Consider the following 23,223-nt stretch of genomic DNA (forward strand, 5'->3'; position numbering starts at 1 on the left):
CACCATTATGTATTTGTGGCTACTAACAAATGGGATACTCTTATTTACTTGCTCCATCAAAAATTGGTGGGAAGTAGATCGGAATTCAGATATTTGAAGTAGATATCAGATACTTGATTTTGCTTTATTTTCCATAAGCTCTATAACACCAGGGTTTAAACCCAACATTTTTAGAACTCCTGACTGGAAAGGTTAGTGATGGCATCATAATTATAGGGTTCTCTGTTGTCTTTTTCCAGTCCAGAACCAACTGACTTAATCATAAAACAATTTGAAGAGAATATGGGACTTGTACTATTTAACTAAAAAAGGAACAATAACCTTTGAGAAAGTTCATTGTTAACTTAGACATAAATTGTAACCAATGACTTGTTTATTTTCATACCAGAAAATTCAACTCAAGGTGACTGACCAATTACTTCCCAATTCCCCAAAGGCTACTTTGTTAAACTATTAAACATCTTAGATATTTGATTCTTTAAATGTGCAATGTATTAAGGAGATTCAGATTCTAGTTTTACGGGCAAATGCTGAGTTAATAAAAAATGTTTACTTTAGTAAGCAATTACAGTTAATAACATTCCTCACCTCATAATGCATGCAAACATGACATCAAAGTAAGGAAGTCAGGACTGAAAACACAATCTCTTGATAAATTCTACAGGTACACCAAGATTTTTTTTCATCTCTAGCCACTACTGCATTTCATAAACTACAGTTAAAAATAAAATTTAAACATTTCTTTCTGTTAGAAACAGTAAGTAGCTCTGACAGTGTGCGGAAGTACAAGCCATAGTAGGAAACAGAACGAGTATGGGATATGTAGACACCTCCCTTCAGTGGCAATAGCACAGCTGAGGATTGTTTCTAATGGTGTGGGGTTTACTATCTAGCGTTTGATGTACCACAGCCCCGCAGCCATGGCCCAATGCTTCACCAAATATTTCCACTATTGTGTAAATAACAAAAATAGGGATGTGGCTCACAAAAGAGGAAGAAAAAAGCTACCGGTAAGTACGGCTATACACACAGGTCCAGTCCAGCCACACCCAAAAGAAAGAAAAGGAAAAAGAAACCATTGGGATTGCGAAGATGATGTCACCAGAGCCCTGCTGTTCCTCCTACAGAACAAGAGTGCAAAGAACAGTTGGGAAGACAGAGACGGATGCGCTGCCTTTTCGTAACTGATTCTCACTTTCACTATGTATCGTCTCATGGTGTAGCTGCTTGCCCAGAGCAAGTCCAGTCAGCCGTCCTATGCCCCAGGAAAAAGCACTCTCTGATCCACACTCTTCCTTAAATCTTCAGTAGCTCTTTTTCCCTGACACAGTCAACCCTCATGTGTCCAGTCAGCCCTCATGCTGCCCCAGGAAAAAGCACTCTCTGATCCACGCTCTCCCTTAAATCTTCAGTAGCTCTTTTTCCCTGACACAACCATATACCCATCCAATATTCTATAAATGGGTGTAATAGTCACACCACCCTAGAAGGGCAGTGTAAGCCTGCTTTCCAAACATTTCAAAGAGAAATAATCTCTCCTTTCTCTTTCGAAGGTATTTAGGGAGAATAGCATGATGAGTTTTGCTATCCTGCTTATTGACATTAAGTCAAACAGACACATTAAATTCAGAATGTGGGCTTCTACATCATTCTAATGTCTTCCAAGAGTGAACATCATGGTGGCCAGCTGCACAGAAGTTACAAATTCTGTAGTGTAAGCCCTCCCCAGTCTCACTGTACTTTGTCAAAGACCTACAGCTGTTGTAGGAGGTTGCAGCCGACAGAGAAGGAACAGCCTCACGCAGTGGCAATCACTGAAGCACACGGAGATTAGGACAGAGCCCTCAAAAAGAACTTCAACCACCTAGTGCCAGTGCAGTAGTGCTTCAGGCATCATGTATCGATAGCCTTGGATGTTAAGTAGAAATCACAGAATCACAGAATCACTTTGGTTGGAAAAGACCTTTAAGAGCATTGAGTCCAACCTTTAACCTAACCCTGCCATCCCACCATATACGAGTTACCATGGGCAGGCTAGGTCTGGCCTGGGGAATCCCATCTGTCAAGAAGTCAGAAGTAAGGTTTTTTTCATTATTGTAATCTTGGCACCAATAGAAGAGAACAGTTTTGGACGAACAATCTGAAGGCAAATGCCTTCGCTAACAGAAGCTCTTATACAGGCGATGTGTTCTTTGAAGCGTTTCCAAATTCTTGCCAGCAGAATTTCAGTCTGCCCGTGTTCCTGTTTAACAAAAAAATCTATTTTTTTTAAGGTGCTCGTTGTAGTCAGGCAGTCAGTGGACAAATAAGTGCCACAGAGAGCCATTCATTATTTTAAGAGAGTCTGTTACTGAAGTGTCCCAGCACACCCTAGCTACTCTCTGTTTTGCAAAGGGTGTCAGGGAGATATGTCAGATTCCACTACTTCTCTACTTTTCAGGATTGGGTGCCCTCCCTCCTGTCACAACAAAGTGTCTTTGGGACTACACTGGACCTAGGGCTTCAGCCAGTGGGGGAAAAAAACAACAAGTGACATTTGTAAGACAAAACTGTCTGCAGCCAGGGCCTCAAAGGAAGAGCAGTCTTGGAGGAAGAGTAATATTCCTCATGATCTTCACAAGGAGGGTGAAAAGGGGAAAAAATGGTCAGCTGGTTCTGAGGACATCATTGAAGGAAGACCAGGAATGCTATTATAAAGAATGTGGGCTTCCACAAATTATTTAATGTAGAATGATAAAAATTGCTGAAATACATGTATGAATGGTGGGAAATCTTCCTCTACCTGTTCCACATAGCTAGGGCTTCACTGACGTTAGGTGGAGAACACCCATAATTTGTGATACAAAGAGATCGATGAACCAAAAGTTTCCTGCTTTTCATACTGATGGTAAGATCTACAGCACTGAAACCGTTCTCTCCCCCTTCCGTAATACGGAAGGGACAGAAACTGTTTTATTCTACAGACATAGGAGAGGACAGGAGTCATAACGTCAGAGCTGCTGAACTAAGCTTGAAGCTGTTGCCAACAGCAGAAAGGCACTCTTGCTGATAGTAACCAAACATCTCATTTCTGATGGACTATTCAGACTACCAGAGACAAGGGGCGGTACCGTTGCAAGAGGTCATGTTCACTTGTTGAGGTTTCCTGCTTAGAGAGTCTTCATTCCAGGTGATGCAAGCCAAAGAGTTCCAGAGCATGCTGGTTGAGCCATGTAAGCCTCTTCTGATGGACATAAAATTCTGTCTAATGCAACTGCGTGGAGAAAATTAAGCTGCTGCTTCTCAATTAGCACTGCTAACACATTCAAAGTCTCAGGAATTTTCTCAAGAGTTCTGGAGATTTTTAAAGAGTATAAGAAATCATCCTACAGAAAAGAAGAAAGAACGGGGCTGGGATAGAAGGACTAGCAACAAATCACTAAGACGTCCCTTAGGGAGAATAACATCAGCAAATTGTTAAGTTTGGTCTTTCCTTCAGCCCTCTTTATCTTTAGCCTGGGCAACACTTAACTCTTCCTTAGAGATGGATATCTTGTTTATTGTCAATAAAAGCTTCCTGCAAGAATGGTTCGTCTCATAGGAATCAAGAGCCAACTGGACTGTTAAAGATACTGATGATCAAGGCACACAGAAGTAGATGATGATGGGGTGTCAAAAGTGCTCCAATCTTCAAGAGCTCTGCTGAGTTGATCCTGTACACTCTCCATGCTGGAGAGGCAAGAAGGGAGGCAGCATTCAGTATGCTCTAAGGAAGAAAACAGAGGAAATGTAGTCTTCTCCCCCAGGAGTTCTGTAGCACGTTATACCATGCTGCACGTATGCAGTGAATTTGTTTAAATCATACTTTTCCAGCTGTTTCAGGAAAGAAAAAGCTTATATCAAATAAACAGAACAGTAAACCCAGTGCCATAGATTACTCCTGTAACAAAATGCGTATTTTCGGACTTTCCTGAGTCAAAGAAGTACTTGTCAACACTGGCAAACAGTAAAGGACCTGATTTAGGAGATAGCCCCAACAGCATGAAAGCAAAGGCAGTGAGCTACTTTTGTTGTGAAGAAACAGTCAATACTGACTTCATTGCCATAATGAAGAGTTGCTAGGTCTTAGAATAATGGGCTGCTTTAGATAAATACAGGAAGTTATTCATCCTTCCTCTTCTTTGAGTAACAAAGCACAGAAAAGTAAAATGGATCATCCCACAGAAGTTACAAGACAAGCTGACCATACCACAGGTTCTCAGGAACAAGAGCTGTGGCAGCAAGAATGACTCTACTCACTGCAAGTCTTTTAGATAAGCAAGCAATACAACAGATGGTTGTATAGAACATCACATGTGCCTAGACAGATTAGATAAGAGAGAGGAGACTGCCATTACTTATCATCAGAGAATCACAAGATAAATACTATGAATTGCAGAAATCTTGAGCTTTCCAAAATTGGCAGGGTCTCTCATCCCTCTTTGCAGCTCCAGAAGCAGAAGGCAAAAAGTAAGATAGGACCAGACCTTTTTTTTTTTCCTTTTTGAAGAGTAAATATGAGGTTTTACTGATTACATAATCAAGCAAAAACTACATAATCAAAAAAGAAAAGATTTGTCACCTATAAGAAACCAGTTACATAGAAATGCTTCAGGTTCTGCCTTGCATCACAGCTGAGAACAAGGCATGAATAGCTGTTGCAGCACCCACCCACTGCACGTTCTGGAGTGCAGGAAGAGTGCAGGGGTAACCATGTTGATACTACGATTAAAAAGAATCTGATGATACATACCCAGAATTAATCCATGTAGATGCATACCAAAGAACTGAGTGCTCTCTCGGAAAAAATGGTCCCTCTTGCCTTTCTCTGTACGTAACAGTTTGTGTGCAACGAAGATGTAGGTGGGGGATGGGGGAAAGAGGACGGTTGACATAATTTAGCCTGTGTTCTTTTTCAGTTTAGCTAAGGGCCTAGTTCTGCAAATACGTGCAAGGATGTTTAACTTTCACCTGAGAAAGTTACTATAGGTTTCAACAGAACAAATAATATAAAAAAGTCAAAGTGTGTGTGTATAAAATTGCCAAATCAAGCTCAAAAAGTTACAGGGACAAGCTGCACTTGTAAAGAAAAGCTGTTTTACTGTTGATGCAAATTCAATGCAAATGCAGCAAGCTCCCATAGCAATGTGCGGTATTGGAAAACACGGAATGAATTTCTAAAATCAAGTGACACCAAATGCCATTTATGCACTAAAATTAACAATGTTAAGTCACTTCTGTTACTGATGCTTGGAAATGACAGTTCACTTTTATGAACACTGACACAAAATAACAGCTCTTACTTACTTTCAACATGTGCAAACGCACAAAATGGACCACGTGGGCAGTAACCTGTTTGGCGCATGTCATTGCACTTTGTAGATTTATATATCTAAACAAAACAGAAGGGTGGTTATCCTAAACATGTGCTACGTAACGACAAAATAGAAAATTTTAAAACCTTTAAATGAAAAATTCTGAATATTTTCTAACAACAGGTATTGCACAGTTTTCTCAGATAATTAAGTTCTTATGTTCATTTTTAAAAATCAATAGAAGAGCAGAATTTGAAGAAAAGCAAACCTGAGACAAGAGCATCTTAACCCTCTTCTGCATAATAATAAATAGGAAGTAACAATAAAAATTTAGAAAAGCAGCGTTTAAACTGCTTTGGTTTTCCATGTACAGAAACAAGTCAAACATCGGGAACAAAATGTCCAAAGTAATTTACACTACTTTTAAGAAGTCTTGCAGGAGAAATAATGTATGTAGTAGAGCAGCTTACACAGCTGAAAAATAAAACCAATGTTTTTTCCACACAGTCCCTTTGTTAGGATACCTCTAATACTCAAATTATCCTAACATTCAAATGTCTTCTCTAACCTGACTGGGGTGCATGAGAACTGAAGTAATAGTGACTGTTCATGACAGGAATGATTATCGAAGTTGCTGGTAAGATCCAGGTTCGGTTTATTGCTCTACCAGATCTTGACTATCTTGATGATCACAAGGCTGTGAGGAGGGGCTGACATGCTGTCATAGTAGAACAATTTTAAGAACCTATTTAAAAGCACACAGATTCTTTAGAGAATTAATTCTGGTGATCTGCAAGTCTGTGGCAAATAGCAGAGGGATCTTTTTGGTTCCCCAGGCCTCGATACTGTGGTCTTCAGCTTTCAGTGTCAGTTGAGTGATTCATGGCTCGGTAAGTCCTAACTCTTAGCTCAGAATGCCACTTCTCTGGCACTTTTGCATATGCTGTGTAAAAAATTGTTTACCTTTGACTCCCACCTTAGAGCAAACATGAAAAATGAAACTATCCATTAAAATACCCTCAACAACTAGTTTGGTAAGCTCTTTATTTCAGAGCCGGTTTAAGCATCTTAGATAAATTTCCCTCTCATAAGTGATTTTGAATTGAATTTAGTTGCTGTATTCACTACTAGTTTATGCATAACCCAAAGATCATCCAAGAAACTAGAGTAAAATGTTAAATCACAGAATTATTGCTGATGCTTATCACTCTACAAATAATTTATTTTTCCTTGAACACTGAAAAAGCAACAAAACATCCATGCTGTAGACAAGTATTCACCCAAATGAGACACTTAACAAAAAAAAGAGCAGATCTTGCCACCAATTTCACTGGGAGCTATCACATTGCAAAAACTGAAGGAGTAATTTGTGGCTACCACACCCGCACTAGGAAATTAAGCTGGGCCCACCTCATTTCTTTCCTCTTCTCTGTTTATTGGTTAAATATAAAACCCCAATGCTATATACAGGATGCTAATGATGCAGCAGAAAAAAAATGAGAAGAGCTGACTTCCAAATAGCTTCAATAAAAGATGTAATTGGAAGTGCAGTCTTAGTTTGAGATCTGAGGCAAAAAGTCGCCCTCCTGATCCTATGAGCTACCCAGATGGCATGGAGTGCCTTCTGGAACATGCTACAGATACAAGAAGTGATAATATAGATAATATCAAAATACTACTGGGGCAGAGCTTGCACCTCAGAGACTGATTCTGGAGGTGGCCACATGATCTACACATATTACAAGACAGACAGCAGAACTACATCATTACAGAAGACTAATTTTGCAGCTATAGACAAGAACACAGCTGCTGTCTATTAACAGTAGAACCAAGCTATTCCTTAATGTGATAACCAAGAGGTTTCTTCCAAAAATAGTCACTGAGCCAAGAGGCAATGGCAATATTCTTTATTTGAGTTTGGTAAAGAATGAGTACATGAAAACATCCAATAAGAGAAGATAATGTTGGATAAAGTGAGGATTAATTCAACTTAAAGGACATAAAAACATAAGGCTGAACTAACGTTACTGACATCAAGTAAGTAGACTGAGGAATGAAAGCAATTGATTGCCACCATTAAATAGACTGAATTTCATTATGAAGCAAATAAAATGAGTGCTTTGAACCCTCAAGTCAGAGGTGGAAAAGCTGTATGGAATTTCCATTCTAACCACTCAATTGGATGAAAGTCAGCGCTGGAGCAAAGCAGAGAAAGGCTCACAGGGTATGATGTTGAATGAGAACTCCACTTTCAGTGCAGGCACGCTGCTAGTTTCTGTGAAATTAAATACCAGACCTAAAATTAGGTGAGGTGACAACACTATCCCCACAGAACTGCCCTGATTATCAGGAGGAATTATGTTCAACACCACAACAAAGGCAGCACAGCTAATGGAAACAAGCAGACAAAGACTGAGGTGACTATAACTGGTGTGGAAGCAAATCACCATCAGTTCAGGAACAGGAAACGAATTAGGTAATAGTTACGTCAGAATTTTTTAAAAACTGGCAAGTAAGACAGATGCAGTTAGCAAGTACTTTTAGTAAAGCTGGCATGTCAGAAGTAGCATATGTAACTGAGGTACATTAAGTATAGCTCACACTTGTTTGAGAAGAGCAAAAGTAGCTGATTCAGGCCACTGCATGTCCACTAATTATTCTGCCTGTCACCATTTAGGTTAAAGACAGAAAGAAACGGGACAAAATTAAAAGCACATTTGGCAAAGGCACATCATGGTAGACTCACCATGTAACTTTGTTAAATCAAAGGTCCTTCTCTAAAATGGAAATGGGGTCATTCTAGTAAGGACTTCAATAAAGGATGTGGTAAGAGTTGCTAATTATGATAATGAGGAACACAACTCTTTCCAGTGTTACGTATCTGCTGTTAAATTGACTAACGGAGAGATGACAATGGAATGGTATGAAAGAGGAAGGCAGCAGACAGAATTAGTAGCAGAACTCAAGGCTCAGCCTTGTGACTTCTTTTAGCACTCTCATTCATAGCTTTGTCATAAATAAAAGTGTGGTAGCAGTACTAAACAGGAAAACACCTTTACTACAGAAAAGGGCTGGGATATGATGCAGAAGAAATTAGATGGTCTGAAATAAAGCTGGGCTGTAAAATCTCTGGTAATCAGGACAGTGAAATTCTGGAGCACCATCTCTAGAGTAGAGATAGCTGACACCTATTTGGTATAAAGATGTAGCTGGTCAACTTATGATTGAGAATGTATGATAGGAAGCTTGCAACAATCCTGGAGTCAGTATTCTTAGAATTCCTTTCCCAGTATGGTCTTGAGACGCCTTCCATAATCTTCATAATTGAAAGAGAAATTAGTAATTGCTTGAATGGTCTTTGCTTATACCTTACTAAGTACTGAACTTTCTAATGCAAGAAATTACATCCTGCTGGGAATTCTTCATGTCCATTCGAAGGTACCAAAATGAAAATGGGTATCCAGTGTGGTTCAGGCAGCTTCTAGCATAACATGTCTTTTGGGTATCGTGTTTGTTTCCATTAACTGGCACATTTAATATTTTCATAGCATTGCTAAGAATCAAATCTCAGCAGATGGCATGGCACTGCTCTCTTCCCTCCCATTTCACTGTTACATGCAAGCACCCAACAAAGTTACAATGACTTTGCCTACAGCCGAAACTAAAATCACCTTGTTCTTCTGAAGTGTCTTACTTCAGCCACTAGGAGACTTTTCAGCTCTTTCCACTTCCTCCTGACCTATTCAGTTTCTCTTCGTTATTTGCAATAGAGCTTTTTTAACTATACATAAAATAGAAATTTGTCCCAAGTTACTGAGTAGCAATTACTACTATGACTTTGTGACCAACCCAAGAAGTTAGGTAAAAAAGAGAACACATTTATTTACGCCCAAATCCAGAGAATATTAATTAATTTTTCATTAGCAGTACAATAAAAATGCCTATCAGCGAAAAACACAGCAGTACAAATAACTATTTCTTAGCAAATTTTGGTTTGCTTAAGCAAATACCCTCAATGACTGACAAGCTTTTTCATAAATAATATCTTTAATCAATAACCTAATCCACAATAAGTTTGAAATCACTGAAAATAAGTAGAAACATAGTTCTCACCTCAGGATGAAACTGCTGCTCTGTACGAGAATGACAATATTGACAGCTATCCCCACTTTCACACCTTGAAGGTTCACCCCATTCATCTGCATGTTTTACACTGGGGCAAGGAGTGGACCTAGAAAAAAAAAAAAAAAAAAAAAAAAGAGATGTCCAGAGCACGTTTGTGTCTCCTCCTCAGCAGAATTCTCAATGTCCCACTACATCTCAGAATCTTACATTCTGGGACTTAAAAAGTCACAAATTCTGAGAGACTCTGCCTTTTTGGAAATTCTTTGACAGAAAGATGAGCCAGCAGATTCTATCTATCCTCTGTCTAATGACATTTACTCACAGTCCCGAGACTCACGCAAAGCCCAGCAATTCTGAACCTTGTACCACTGCATGAAAAAACCACCAAAACCAATGAAGAAACCACAGCGCATGAGAATGATGTAAAATGATGCCGTGATGAATGATGTAATGATGAAAAGTAAGAGGTGCAATGCATTAGATTTTGGTCCTAAAAATATTGCTCAGAAATGGAAAATTATAGACCAAAATCAGAAAAAAAGACAGAAATTATAAATGATCTTTTCGTAACAAAGAAGGTTTGACCTAGTGGTTCCAATTTTTGCTAATAATTGTTGAAATTGTTTTCATTCTTCACAACAAAGGATATTTCCATTACAGCTTCATAGCTTTTGTCTTCAGAACTGTCTGATCATACCGAACAGACGCTTTTCTTCCCCCCCAAAAAATTAGCAAGGCTATTGGGAAAGATGTGGTTTTATTCCATTAGGAATATCCAATTGCATTATATAAGAACCCAAACAGGTCAGTCCATTAACAACTGTCTGACTGACTGAAAAGTCTATTCTTAATATGCATTTATGTACCTGTATTTGAATTTTCTTGGATTTCGTCTTCTATCTCGACTATTGTGATAGTGTGGACATGCATAACCCTGGCGGCAGAGTCTGGGTGGCTTGGTACATTGTTCTGTCTTGTAGCCAGCTAATACAAAATTTGTGTCTGTAAACAAGTCAACAGTTAAGAGAAATAAACAACTAATTTTTGCATTCAGAGTCTTAGTGAGCTTAGGTATCACACTGCTTTTTCTAAAAAGAATTATGATTCATAGAGCCCTCCATTCTTATTTATAAGACTTAGACTGACTCCTGCATTTTTTAAAATAAAAGTCTAACACATTTACATGCAAAGCAATCTTCATTGCTTTTATATTCAACAGCAATATTATAATAAAGTACATAACTAAAGCACTAGCAATCTATTGGTAGACAAACTATCCAGAAATTCTCATTATTATATATTTAACATTTTGAACATTAATACCAGAAAATACATTACTAATTTTGGTAAGACAAACACTAAAAACTTATACAATTTTACATCTGGATTTCTCTTAAGTTTATTGTTGACAGTCCTTATTTCATCAAAACTGCTTTTCCGTTAAGGCATGTTAAGGCTTGTCCAGTAAAATCTTCCTGGACAAATTCTAGAGCCTCTTCTCCACCTTTGCCTCTGTCTCTACATCTTTGGTTCCAGGGAGGAGGAACTAGATGACGACAAACAAGGTTCTGTCTAGAAACAGAAAAATTCAGAAATACAATGGAGCAAGAATATAAATTAGAAGGTACAATTTAGCTAACAGCAAGCATGGGCTTGTGAGGAGTAAACAAATCTAACTTCTTCCTACAGCGGGAAAAAGGATGTAGGTAAAACAGAAGCAGTCAATGTCATCTTGACTTCAGCAAACTTTTGAGCCTGAGATGTTCTCAAAAACTAACTTCACAATACTGCAAGACGCCTGCAGGATTTGTGGAAAACTAGCTGAGGAAACGTTCTCACAGAGTCATTAATGATGTACTGTCAAATAGCAAAGACTGTTAATCAGAATATCGCATGGAAAGTACTCTTTGTTCCGTCCTTTTCAACAGTTTCATTAAAGACTTAGGAAAATAAGGCTGAAGTCACTAGTTGGATGACTTTCAATCCCCAGAAACCATGTGCGGTCTCACCATATTTACAGGGATTGACAGAAGCCATACAACATTACCTAACACAGACCTGTCACAATGCAAGAAATGCAAAAAAAGGGCTTGTAGTTAGTCAATTTTGCTGTCTTTTTATGTCAAACACCCAATATTTCTTTATCTAGAGCTGACAATTAAGCTCTACACATTATTAGTACTTAAATGGTTGGAAATCACCCTATAGTAGGTCTAAAAAATACAGAGGAGACAAGTGTCATACAACTATCTCCCCCTGAATTCCTCAGAGACAGCACCTTCCCGTGACCTTTTCCTGCGTTACTCTCCTCACATGACTTTTGTGGAAGTAATGGCACCCAGCAGTCTTTTCTAAAGCAAAATCTGGGCAAAGATCTAACAACATCCGATTGATACCAACATCTTTGGCCACAAGTCTAAACCAAGAACACTAGAACCAAATTTGAAAGCCTTAAGAAAACTAGGCCAACTGGATTTACTTTAAGAGACCCAATATAACGCTTTCAAGACATACAGGTATTTAAATATGCCGCTTCAATCTTCTGTTTGATATTCTACTTCATTCCTGTTAGTCCAGCTCAGCAAAGAACAACGCTCCATTAACTTGTCTATGAATGACTCAAAAAATGAAGGCTCCACTCGTTACTTAGCACACAACACAGCTCTTACTGACTTTTAAGAACATTTATTCAATTGACACAGATTAGCAACGCTTGTATCAAGTAAACAAAAAAAGACCTACTAAATGTTTTCAAAACAAAACATTTCCAAAATGCAATCTGAATATAAACGTGACAGACAGTGCAACTTGTTCACAAATATCCGTATTACTTAAATAAACCAATTCTTTACTCTGCTAAAAAAGGCTTTTGAACTTCTCCCAGATGAAGACCCAGGATCAACAAATTGGATCAAGCACCAATAAAGAAACAGAGAAAGGAGACGGGGTAACAATACCCTGCCATCTTGGATCTTCACTAAGGATCTTCTCAATCATTGCCTGGCTTGCTAAAATTCCTGGCTGCAGATCTGGAATGCCTTCACCGCATCCTAGCTGCCCATTCTGTAAGGTTTCCTGTGCCTGAAGTTCTCTGGAATGGGGAAAAGAAAATAACACTGCTAAACTGTATAGCCACAGTACCCCTATCTGTCGCAAGTAAAATCCTGTCCAGGTCTATCAAAATTCTGTCATTTAATCCAGCTCTTAACAAGCCTAAATTGTAAAAAAGAAGTAAATTGACTGTATTTCAAACCATTACTTGTGCTGAAGCTGGCAAACAATTGTAAGGAATAACCATGTCATACAAATCAAAGAGAACACATGAAGGAACGCTGCTGCTATGTACACAGGCAACGTTTGCACCAGCCATGTCCATCTGTACCCTCTGCATGCTGGTGTGCTGAGTTTTGAATATGCTACAAATTGCTGAGTTTTGAATATGCTATAAATTTCTGATATTCCACTGCCACATAGGACATAGTACAATTAAGAAAGATATAGAAAGGGCAGCAGGGGTGATCAGAAACACAGAACTCCTCCTCTATGAGGGAGAATTACTGCTACTGAACTAAAAGGTATTGTATAAGTAGTATGAAACCTCTACCAAAATCTGAGAGTTTTATTACACCACTTTAGTAAAATTAAGCTGTGTGGAGATTCAACAATGGGAAATCAGTACAGAAGATTAAAAAATAAAAAAGATACTATAGCACAATTAGATTAGGCAGACTTTGAAGCAATGGAGAAACAAGATGAGGAATCAAACATGACAGGTGGGTCTACAGTACTCTATGAAAATGAAAGGCCTCTACCTTCAATCGGCACTGCTTTCTCTAGACGCAAATATTGAAGCATGCATCTTCTATGCCAAAATACTCCTACCTGGAATCTCTGAAAGGTGCGGTGGTTTATAACGTAACTGGTTATGATACTATTTACCTACCATTTCAAGAACGTCGCCAACGCCAAGTATCCTCCAAGAAAGATAATCTCAAAGGGAAAGGAAGACAAGACAGACCCAAAGCCGAGTCTAGAACCTTTCAAACAGTCAAAATATTTCTTTTACAGATTCAGAAAAGGTGCAGGCAATGAGAAGGAAAACAGCTCCTAGAGAGTGCTTTGTCTTTGATGTGGATATGTAGAAGAACAAGGCTATTAAGGGGAATAAAGTTAACGTCTGCACCAGTGATTCTACTGTTACTTCTTTGCTCTTTACTTAAAATGAAGAAATCCTCATATCTGTGTCCCTCACAAAGCAAAAAGACCACCAAAGAAAAAATAAGACCTGATTGCTTGGACTTCCTTATGAATGCTGGATGCCTGAAATCAGATGCAATGGCACATGACTGTTTTTCACAAACACCAAAGAATTCTGAGACAGCCTACTTGTACGTTCAAGCCGTTAAACATAGACTCCTACCACAAATGTCTTCAGCTCCTGATGCTCTGTAGGTAGCCGATCACCAACAGTCAATCATCTAACACACTGAAAGGCACCTAGAGAATGGAGCTTGACTTCAGTCTTGCTATGTGTTGGTTCCTCATTCTAATACAATAAAAAAGATGACAAAGATCCTAAGCACTTTGTATTTAGACTGACGTGGCACCATGCTGCGTATGCTAAATGTGGAAAGGTAAAAGGGAGAAAAAGAAAATGGACAGATGTCTTGCAGAAGAAGCATCAGCTAACTAATTGCAGAAAGTCTTCTGGGAAGAAAAGCTATATGTAACTGAACGGTATGGGACCAGACAACGCAGCAGCGAATTCTGCAGCAGAATATGAATGTAAATTATTATGAAATTACTGAAAAGGCACTAACTTTACTAAAATGACTGTGAAGGGAGAGCTATCATCTCCCAAAAGATGGTTGGGAATAACAAAGGGATAACAAAGGTAAGAATGTAAGAGAGCAGCCACCAGCTCAGAGCAAAGGTTCATCCAACCTTGGAATCCTATCTCCCAACAGAGGCCGATAGCCGACGCCTAGGGAACAGCACAATAATAGGGCAAGCGTATAGTGATACTTCCCCAGAATGCTCTTCCAGTGTCCCGTAAGGGGTACTTGTGACCATCCAAGGCTTCAAAGCTCTCTAGGAATTGGTATCCTTTCCTACTGAGTATGTACAGACCGCTTTCTGTAGCAAGAGGTCCCCGTCCACCCATTTGTAAGACCTCCCAACAACATGCTTATGTCCCAGCTTTGGCCACAGCTAAACCTCATACCCACCACTACGCTGATTCACAAAGCACCTTCTTTCAACAATACCTTGATTATACATTAGAGAGGCAGAAAACAATACTGATATCTTATACATGAAAAAATAAGAGATAATTTTAAAAAAGCAGCGTCAGTAGGCAAAAGGTCAAACATACAAGCTGAGAACCTGAAAGACAGCTTAACAAAATCATAAATTTGCCAATGTAAAAACCACATGCAAATTGACAGGCATAAATGACAAAAGCCAGAGTATCTGGTCTTTCATCGGTCATGAGAATTACTTATCTGGCTACTGAAATTGCAAGTTACAAAACCTAGTATTTCCCTGTGCGTGTCCATCTGCTATCATGATGCACGGTGATGGTAGTCTTACGTTTACAGTTACAGAAGCAAGTATATTTTTCATGCAAAGCAGACTGCGTTTTCTGGTACATGGTGATAACAAACATGTGGTATTTCCTGCTAATTAGGCCAAAGCATTTGAAACAGGACTACCTTATGTCATATACTGGTGGTCTAAGGTCATGTGGGCCATGAGCAAAGGCACAGTGAATTCCATTCTTCACACAGTGACCCCGGGCATCTGTCTCATGAATGCATGTTCCCGTCTTGTAATATCTGAGATGATACTTCCTTTCTGTATCCCCTGTTGTTCGATGCAGGTAAGGGCAACTACATAACAGAGAGAGGAAAGTTAGACCGCTGCTTTGAAATCTTGTTTTTAACAATTTAATTCTGAATTATGCTGTATCTCTTATTAACTTATAACAAGTGACTTTGCAGGATCCTTCAAGCAAAAACTTTCCCAAACAAACCACCGTCACAGATCAGCTTCAGAATGAAAAACATTCATCTACTTCTTAGTCTCTGCTAAAGTTATAACAATTTATAGCAGGCTGACTCACACGGATATTATTAATAAATACAGTAAGCACCCCTGTAAGCAACATCATCATCTGAGCTAAGGAATGGCATCTTCCATACTGATACAAACTCAAATAATTTCTGCACTAAGAGGTACAAGATTATTTTTTCTTTAATGTTATCGTCGTCTAAAATCAAGGGGTACTTGAAGCACGGTGATTATTTTTTCCCTGACTGCTCTTTATAGATGTGGAACTTATTGAACAATTGCAGGAAATCTAAAATGACTCTCCTATTAAAAGGAAGAGAACAATTTTTACATCAGCCATACATCTTTGTACATGTACTAACCATTTCTCAGATATAACTGTGTGAGTTATGGTCCGTACTTTAAAATGGCTAGCATCGTGTGTGGCCTGTAATCCCAGCTACTAATAGGAAACTAATTCAAAAAACCCCACAAAAATATATACAGAGGGATGTCTGTTCTCTCCCAGTTTATTTCAGTGCAATTGATTTTGGTCTCTGCTGGTTTTGAAAAAATACTCATCTCCCAATCCCACTTTCCCCCATCCCAAAGTAAAAAGGAACTGCACCAAAAAGCTTCCAGCATCATACAGAACACAAATGAAAAGTCTCACAGAAATATTTTACTTTGAATGGAAGGAGAATAGTGAAGCACTAAGTAGACTTTGACACTCATGAGAATTTACGCTGGCTTAAGCTTTATTCTAGAAAGACTATTTAGAAATGAAACAAATGCAATTGTTTGCAAACACGTACAGGTCTGGCATTTATATATTTACATGAAAATCACATATTCATCCTGCTGTGCTGAACACCTGCAGCTTGTGCTAACTTCCAGGATTCGATACTGTTTATGACTTCTGAGAATCAGATTGCTTCCTTGCAGGAATTTAAACCCAGGATTCTGTTAAACAAGATAAATGGGCTGCAGCTACCGATCTGTAACTATCTCTTTAAATCCCAGCAGAACTAATTAGTGGGAAGACTGGTATACCAAATTCAGTGCTTTATCTCATTTTGTCAGTGTGAGATGGAGCACAGTCTACACTTGGGATCTGGAAGTTGTCCTTTCACACTTCTTGCCTCTACATGGAAAGACAAGCGGGATGCAGTATTTGCTGGACCCGTTACAGTGCCTCAGCTGAACTTTGTGAGAAATCCCTGCGATGTGTGAACGGCGCTGACGCAGCCCTCCTGTTCTGCTGGCACGGCTACTATTAGGGAAAAAGGAGAAAGCCCACACAAGTCAATCAGATGCTTCTGCCAGCACCGGTCCTGTACAGAACTCTAAACAAAAGGAAATCTGAGACTGTATTGTTGTTACTGCTAACTGTCCCCCCACCAGCAGAATCTTTGCAGGGATCAAATGTTCCCATTTTCCCAGCAGACTGTTCATTACAAACTCTAATCTTTCACTCATATGTGCACACCTCACAAAGGTGGGAATACTCTGTCATATTCTTATGCATAATGTTCATGGCTCCATCTTCACCTACTTAAGTTTGTTTGCTCCTGTTGGAAACAAGAATGAAACGTTTTACCATCCATGTAAATGTACAGGCGTTTACATCTCATTGCTTGTCTGTAAGTCCTTACCAGAGGGCAAAGATTTTTGCTTAAATATCTGCAGTTTTTCCCTAGCGCAATCACCACATCAGTGGAGGTGTCCCCCCCCCGAATGTTAAAGCCTTCCATTGTTTTTAAATTGCTTTTTGTAAAAAAATAAAATAATGCAATGAAATACAGACACAGCTTGGCAGACAAGCTAGGCACAACTTGCTGCATGTGATATGAGAGAGGGAGAAATACTCAGGTCACATCTTTTCCCACAAAAAGACAACATGGATTCCAAAAACTAGCTGGGAAAGAAATATAAACTGTGTCACAAGACTCTTACTTCTGCTAAATTAAACCTAGGTTTGTTTGCCCTAAGACTCAATACTTATGCCATCTGAATTTCACTGGAACTGTTTATTGCTAATGCAACCTGAATTTTATTGAAAACACAGCTTTCCTACTGCACATTTTGCTGCCTGAAGAGTCCCATAACAGGAGAAGTCCTCCAGAAACAAACAGCACGCTTCAGCGAGGCTATCCAGCATGACTGGGGCAGTCTGGTATCCGAATTTGGTCTAAGGCTTCTGAAGCACTGGATAAAAGCCAGCTCCAAACAAGACTCAGGGCCTGAACAGCATGCAAACCTCAAAGAGCAAAAACAATGGCATCAATCTTGTTTGTGTGAGTTCTACATGAAAACGTGTTATTGATACAACATCACACTAATACATATGCTAGTGACCACAGACACCTTGATCAGCTGCAGTTCGCCACAGGACCATTAGTCAGAAGGGCAAAAACCCCTGACAAAAGCAGCTTTTGGATGGTACATAGCACTTACTCACACGTAGCATCAAACTAAGCCAATGCACTGAAACATGCACAGAATGGAAGTTCTACTCAACCTTTAATGAACTACAGGGATGTTATATCTTACCTTCACTTATTAACAAAATATTTAAATGGAGCATAACCCATTATAATACATAGCTTTAAACGAGACTAGTATTTTTATTTAAAATGGCTGATTTTAATTATCATCAGATTACACGGCTGCAAACGGATAAACCTGTTCTTACGTACCATAGGTTGGTACTAGGATTGTTCAGACATGACTTACTACTTAGGATAACAAATCTACTTCATAGCCCGTATTCCTACAGCCATCTCCCAGCTTAAAATAATTGTTCTGAATCCTAACTTAGTAATCACGAATCAGTAAAGAACATTACTCTGTATTTTTAAGTCCTACTGGAGCCTACACACAACATTTAACTATTGAAATCAGCTTTGCTTTCTGCATCTGGATCTTGCAAAGTAAAACTGTCATTGCATTATTCAAAGTAGATGCACACACCATGAAAGAGAGCATATGTTCGCAAACACTGAAAAGGCTGACTGATTACCGAAATGTGTGTTTCCTTTTCACGTTCTTTTTAATTCACATCATAAATGTTCCAAAGATATCCCTTAAGAATAAACCAGTCACAGTTTAAACGGCAATGCTGGCTGTTCTTAAGCATATGAGAACAACTGCATTAGCTCTGCTTCTCTTCAACCTTGAGACACTGACATTTTTTCTTGTGACTACATGAGTGCTCCCCTGTAGTAGGCTCCTGTAATTCATTCACTCTTAGAGCAGTCTTACATTACATATACTAACATACCCAAAATAATCTTCTCTTTCAGAATCTGACATCAATTGGCTACAATGGTTGAAAACCACATCAGATTAAAAAGCAGTATCACTTCTATCCTCACTTGTGAAACCGGGGGAACAGTATTCACCGCTCAGAATGCATGCCCCTGATGCTGCGAGCAGTCCAGCCTCTCCCACAGGCCCGCCCTTAGGACAGGTTGTTTAGTCTGCTACCCTTAGGAAAGTCCTTTTCTAAACAGCTTTAGAATTTTGGGCTTCCTTTCATTCCAAGCTGAACTTCGGAAAAAAAAATCACTGTCGGGCCTGGGTGAAACCAACAATTTCTGTTTTAACTCTCTTGAAAGTACCTTCCCAAGAACCGTTCTGGGGTCCTTGCTCTGCCCTTCTTGATGGTTCTCTACCCACCTGCACTGCGTTAACCTACCCATGTGTTCAGATGAGAACAGAGAAACAGAGACACAGATAAAAGCCAAAAATGCGCCAGGATGTTGTCACATAGCTTAGAATGACGGTGTCCTGGCACTACTGTTACTGGAAGAGTTTGAAGTTGCTCCAAATACAAGGCTAAATTTTGGGCAGAAGACAACACAAGGTCAAAAAAATATTCTTTTGCTGAGTTCTAAAACAGGGATGCGGCCATGCTTTAAGCATGACCTCAGAAATGTTGGTGTTTCCTCCATTTTTTTCCACTACAGACGTGCTCTGGCGTCTTATATCTTTAAGAAAGTCACCTTCAACTTCTCCTGCCCTTCCCAACTACTTGCCCACCCTGTGTGCCTTAACTTCAACCGTCAGTTTACAATATCTGCCATTTCCAGCCACCAGTTCTCAGGATCAGATCTAAAATAAGCCTCCACAGTTCAGCTGAAACTTCTCTCACAAATGTCTCCAATAACCTCACCTTATCACTGAGTCAAAGAAAGCAGACTCTATTTTCTCTACTCTCATCAATCTTCATTTTCCTAATTTACTGCCTGCTTTCCTCATTTTTCCTCTGCTTGAAACATTCTTCTCCTTTGCTTAGGGGAACTCAGCTACATTCACATTTTTCTTGCAATCCCTCCTGCAGTATGCCTTCCAACTCCAACATTCTCTTATGCCTCTGGTGAGGGGTCTCACAGGACTCCAGCCTTGGTCCCTGCTCTTATCCTTCCACATCTGGGCAACTGCACTGCAAAACACAACCTTGAAAGCCACCACCTCTTTGCTGGGAACTCCTAAACCTCTCTGTTTAAATCAAACTGTACGCACAACATTCTGAAACAGAGGCATCAGTCTCACTGCTGGTCTTATTGTTGGCAAGTCCTCTGCACTTCCGTTTTGCCAGACAGAACCATCACCCTGTTTGTCACGTGGGCTCCTAACCAGGGAGTACCCTTCAGCACTGGTACGAACAAACTTTCCAATCAACTGCAGCAAAAAGGTTTCCATTTCATGTCTCAGTCACTGAAACATCTCCTCTTTGCTTCTAACGGTTCAATCTTGCCCAGCTAATACCCTTGTAAAAATGGCTTCCTTTTTCCTCCTTTGGAATCAGCATCTGTCCCTCAGTAATGAAAGGTCAGGTTTTGTCCCCAACCAATCCACGACACGAGCATCCGTCATCCTTGTTTCTTGATTTTCAAAGGACTGCCCATGCTGCCCCAGGATTAGTAGGAGTGCTTTACAAACACCCGAAAGGGTAATTCCTTCTTCTCTTGTAAATCACCCCTCAGACACATTTTTTGACATTGATATTACTTAGGCATGGCACTCAACATTGTCAGGCTGCTGAGTGCTTTTTTGTTGTCTACCCTCTCTGTGATTCTCTCTGCCATTTAGTTTGTCAAGCCTCTGGGAAAATCCACCTTTTTCTTCTGTGACAACAGCCTATAACATAAAAGATACCTGATCCGTGACAAGCACTGCTATACACTACAGCAACCAAAATAATTAATCTTCAATTTTTAAAACAGGTGACCAGCATAACCACATATTTCCTGGCTGTTTCCTGCATTTTATTTTTTTTTTTTTTGTCAGGAGTCCTTCCATGCTTCCATCACTACAGATGAAGGCAGCTCCTCTGACATATGGCCACAATATATCCAGCTCCTGTGCAGGTGCCTGCCTGCCATACTGTACCATTTGCTCATTCTCACCTCCACAAAGCTTCTACCCCTCCCCAAGGTCACTGACGACCCTCCGTAGCCTTTATCTCGAAGAGATACGCGCCCATGGAAATGCATGGACGAACAGGCTAGCCAGACAGCTAACAGCGGACTCCTTCTCTTGCTCTGTCTTGCTGGAACATCACAAATCAGTAATTCTCCTGTTACCTGTCAGTCTTCACAACGCTTACATACATTTAAAATCTGGAAGACACCTCTATCCAGTAGGGCTTGTACCTACTGGTGGATTTCAAAGTAGTCAGGAGAAAAAAGAAACATGACTGGGAAAAAAAAAAAAAAGAAACAAAAAAGGTGCAGGAACAATCCCCAGCAGAAAACCAGTTTCTTAATGTTACGCTTTGAAGACAGTCACAATGCAAAATCATAGCTCTTAACTCCATGATAGCCTAAAGAACACATGCTGATACGTAAAAGTTTATGTGCCAAAAATTGACAAATCTCTTCTAGGAATCTGTTTTCAGACAGACTGCAGCAGGATTCTATTGATCGTTTGGGCTAAGGAGAAATTAGCATCTTTCCTTAATGTCATTGATAACACTGTAAAAACCTCAGACTGAAAGAAATCACTTACTCATCTCCATCTGGGCAGATTCCTGTAGTCTCATCGTATTTTGCACAATAAACATCTGGACTGTAGTTAAAAGTCCCATCACGCCTTCGTATAGGTCTACGACGACGCTGATTTAGGAAATGCCAATGAAAACAGGTAAATGGTCTGTGCTGGGCACACTTGTGCTGCAAAAATAGGGGGCACTGCTCTGTCCTAAATTCCTTTAGATACCTAAAAAAATTAAACTGTGTTACAAGTTTATCTTATTGGAGGCACATGTTTACAGTATTAACAGGGCACTTGACAATTCGGTGCACATAGCCCGTGAAAAATTCTACAAATGTACCTGCAGACAGTTTTAGTTCCTACGCACAATTTACTGTTTAGCTGTTGAATACAAGTGACTTCATTTTTTTATGACAGATGCATGACTAATAAAATGCAGTGGAACATCTCTCAAATTATGCTGTTTTGTAACTAAACTGAAATAAAATAAATACATTAATTTTAAAAGCACAGTATTTAGAATATTGTCCTACGTAACCACCAAACAGAGATTATAAATCCAACAAGTTACTCGAATGAGCATTCACATTGCTTGCTGCCATACAAAATAGTCCTACAAAGGCTATTTTAGCTAAATACCACATCTAATTTAAACATTAGCCCTTAATCACAGTATTCCCAGGATGTGGACACGCTATATAGAAAGCTAGAGGGTTAAACGACGTTCATGGAGGTTATCAGGGGCTACAAGAGGACTTCAGCAAACCTACTTTAGCGCCTGTTATGTTTGTGTTGAGACAGTCTGGGAAGACAGTTTGGAGGTTACGGAGGCATTAGCGAGGCCCTGCGCTGGCACGCAGGGCACAGGAGCTGGTCAGCAAGTCGGGTACTTCCTTCCGCAGGGTATCACAGTCATGCCAGGCTGGGCACTACTGCGGCATTCGCCAGGGGATGCAAGGCAGCACTTCCTCCTGTCTCGGTTTCTGCCAGTTTAGCAAGCCAATTACGCCACTAAAGTTAGGGAGTTTTGCAGAGGAAGGGGTATATGGGGGTTTTGCAGAAGAACCTCAGAGTTCCCAGAGGTCTCTAAAAGGGTGCAGGATGCGTAACAGGTTACAGGCAAAGATACAGGGAAAGGAAAGGAAGAGGAATAAAGGGCATCTTTTCATCCTCAGTCGCTTAAATTGGCACGTGGGGGATGTAATGACGCAGAGTTACGAAGCACGTCTTTGAGTTTAGAGAAGAATCTCTAAAACTATTCAGGATTGTGGGGAGGAAAAAACAAACACAAAAGGAATAGACTTTTTGGACACTAAGGGCTGTGGGACGGGCTGTAGGACGGCTGTAGCAGTATCTAGGTACATTCTTGCGGTCTTTCTGAGAGTGCTGGCAATGTGACCTTATAGAAGTGATGGGAGCGAAGGAACGGCACAACTAAGTGGCAAGTTATTCTGCACTCGTGGGGAACACACGGTCCTACGTGAGGTGGGCTGCCAGAGGGCTGCAGGGACTTTATGGACGGTATCAGCAGAAAACGGACGGGCTTGCAGAGGGGGCGGCGAGCACCGGGCAGCTGTCTCGGTACGGCAAGCTCTGCAAACATTGCCACGGGAGCGTCCCCAGGGCTCGAGCCGAGGGGGGCGACGCAAGGCTCAGGAGCCGCGGAAGCCCCGTCAGAGCGTGTGCGTGGGGGGGCCTCGGGGGGAGGGGGGCT

General features: G+C 40.1%; 1 protein-coding gene across 11 annotated transcripts in view; it reads right to left on the reverse strand.

The window, feature by feature from the left end:
* UNKL (unk like zinc finger) overlaps window positions 1–23,210 on the reverse strand; it is a 58,039-nt gene extending 34,829 nt beyond the window's left edge. For 2 of the 11 annotated variants that reach the window (XM_035900018.1, XM_035900014.1), the window contains exons 1-4: window positions 15,173–15,261; window positions 10,325–10,460; window positions 9,447–9,564; window positions 5,326–5,410 (exon numbers count right to left, since the gene is read on the reverse strand). In XM_035900018.1, the coding sequence (XP_035755911.1) occupies window positions 5,326–5,410; window positions 9,447–9,538 (177 nt within the window). In that variant the 5' untranslated portion in view covers window positions 9,539–9,564; window positions 10,325–10,460; window positions 15,173–15,261. Of the gene's footprint in view, window positions 1–588; window positions 1,278–5,325; window positions 5,411–7,554; window positions 7,609–9,446; window positions 9,565–10,324; window positions 10,461–12,415; window positions 12,550–15,172; window positions 15,324–21,524; window positions 21,632–22,279 lie in introns of those variants that run through there. The other 9 variants (XM_035900017.1, XM_035900012.1, XM_035900023.1 and 6 more) reach the window with 8 other exon arrangements.
* Between the last annotated feature and the right edge of the window lie 13 nt (window positions 23,211–23,223).

This window comes from Egretta garzetta, unplaced genomic scaffold, assembly GCF_000687185.1.
Source record: "Egretta garzetta isolate BGI_Z169 unplaced genomic scaffold, ASM68718v1 scaffold448, whole genome shotgun sequence".
Lineage (NCBI taxonomy): Eukaryota > Metazoa > Chordata > Aves > Pelecaniformes > Ardeidae > Egretta > Egretta garzetta.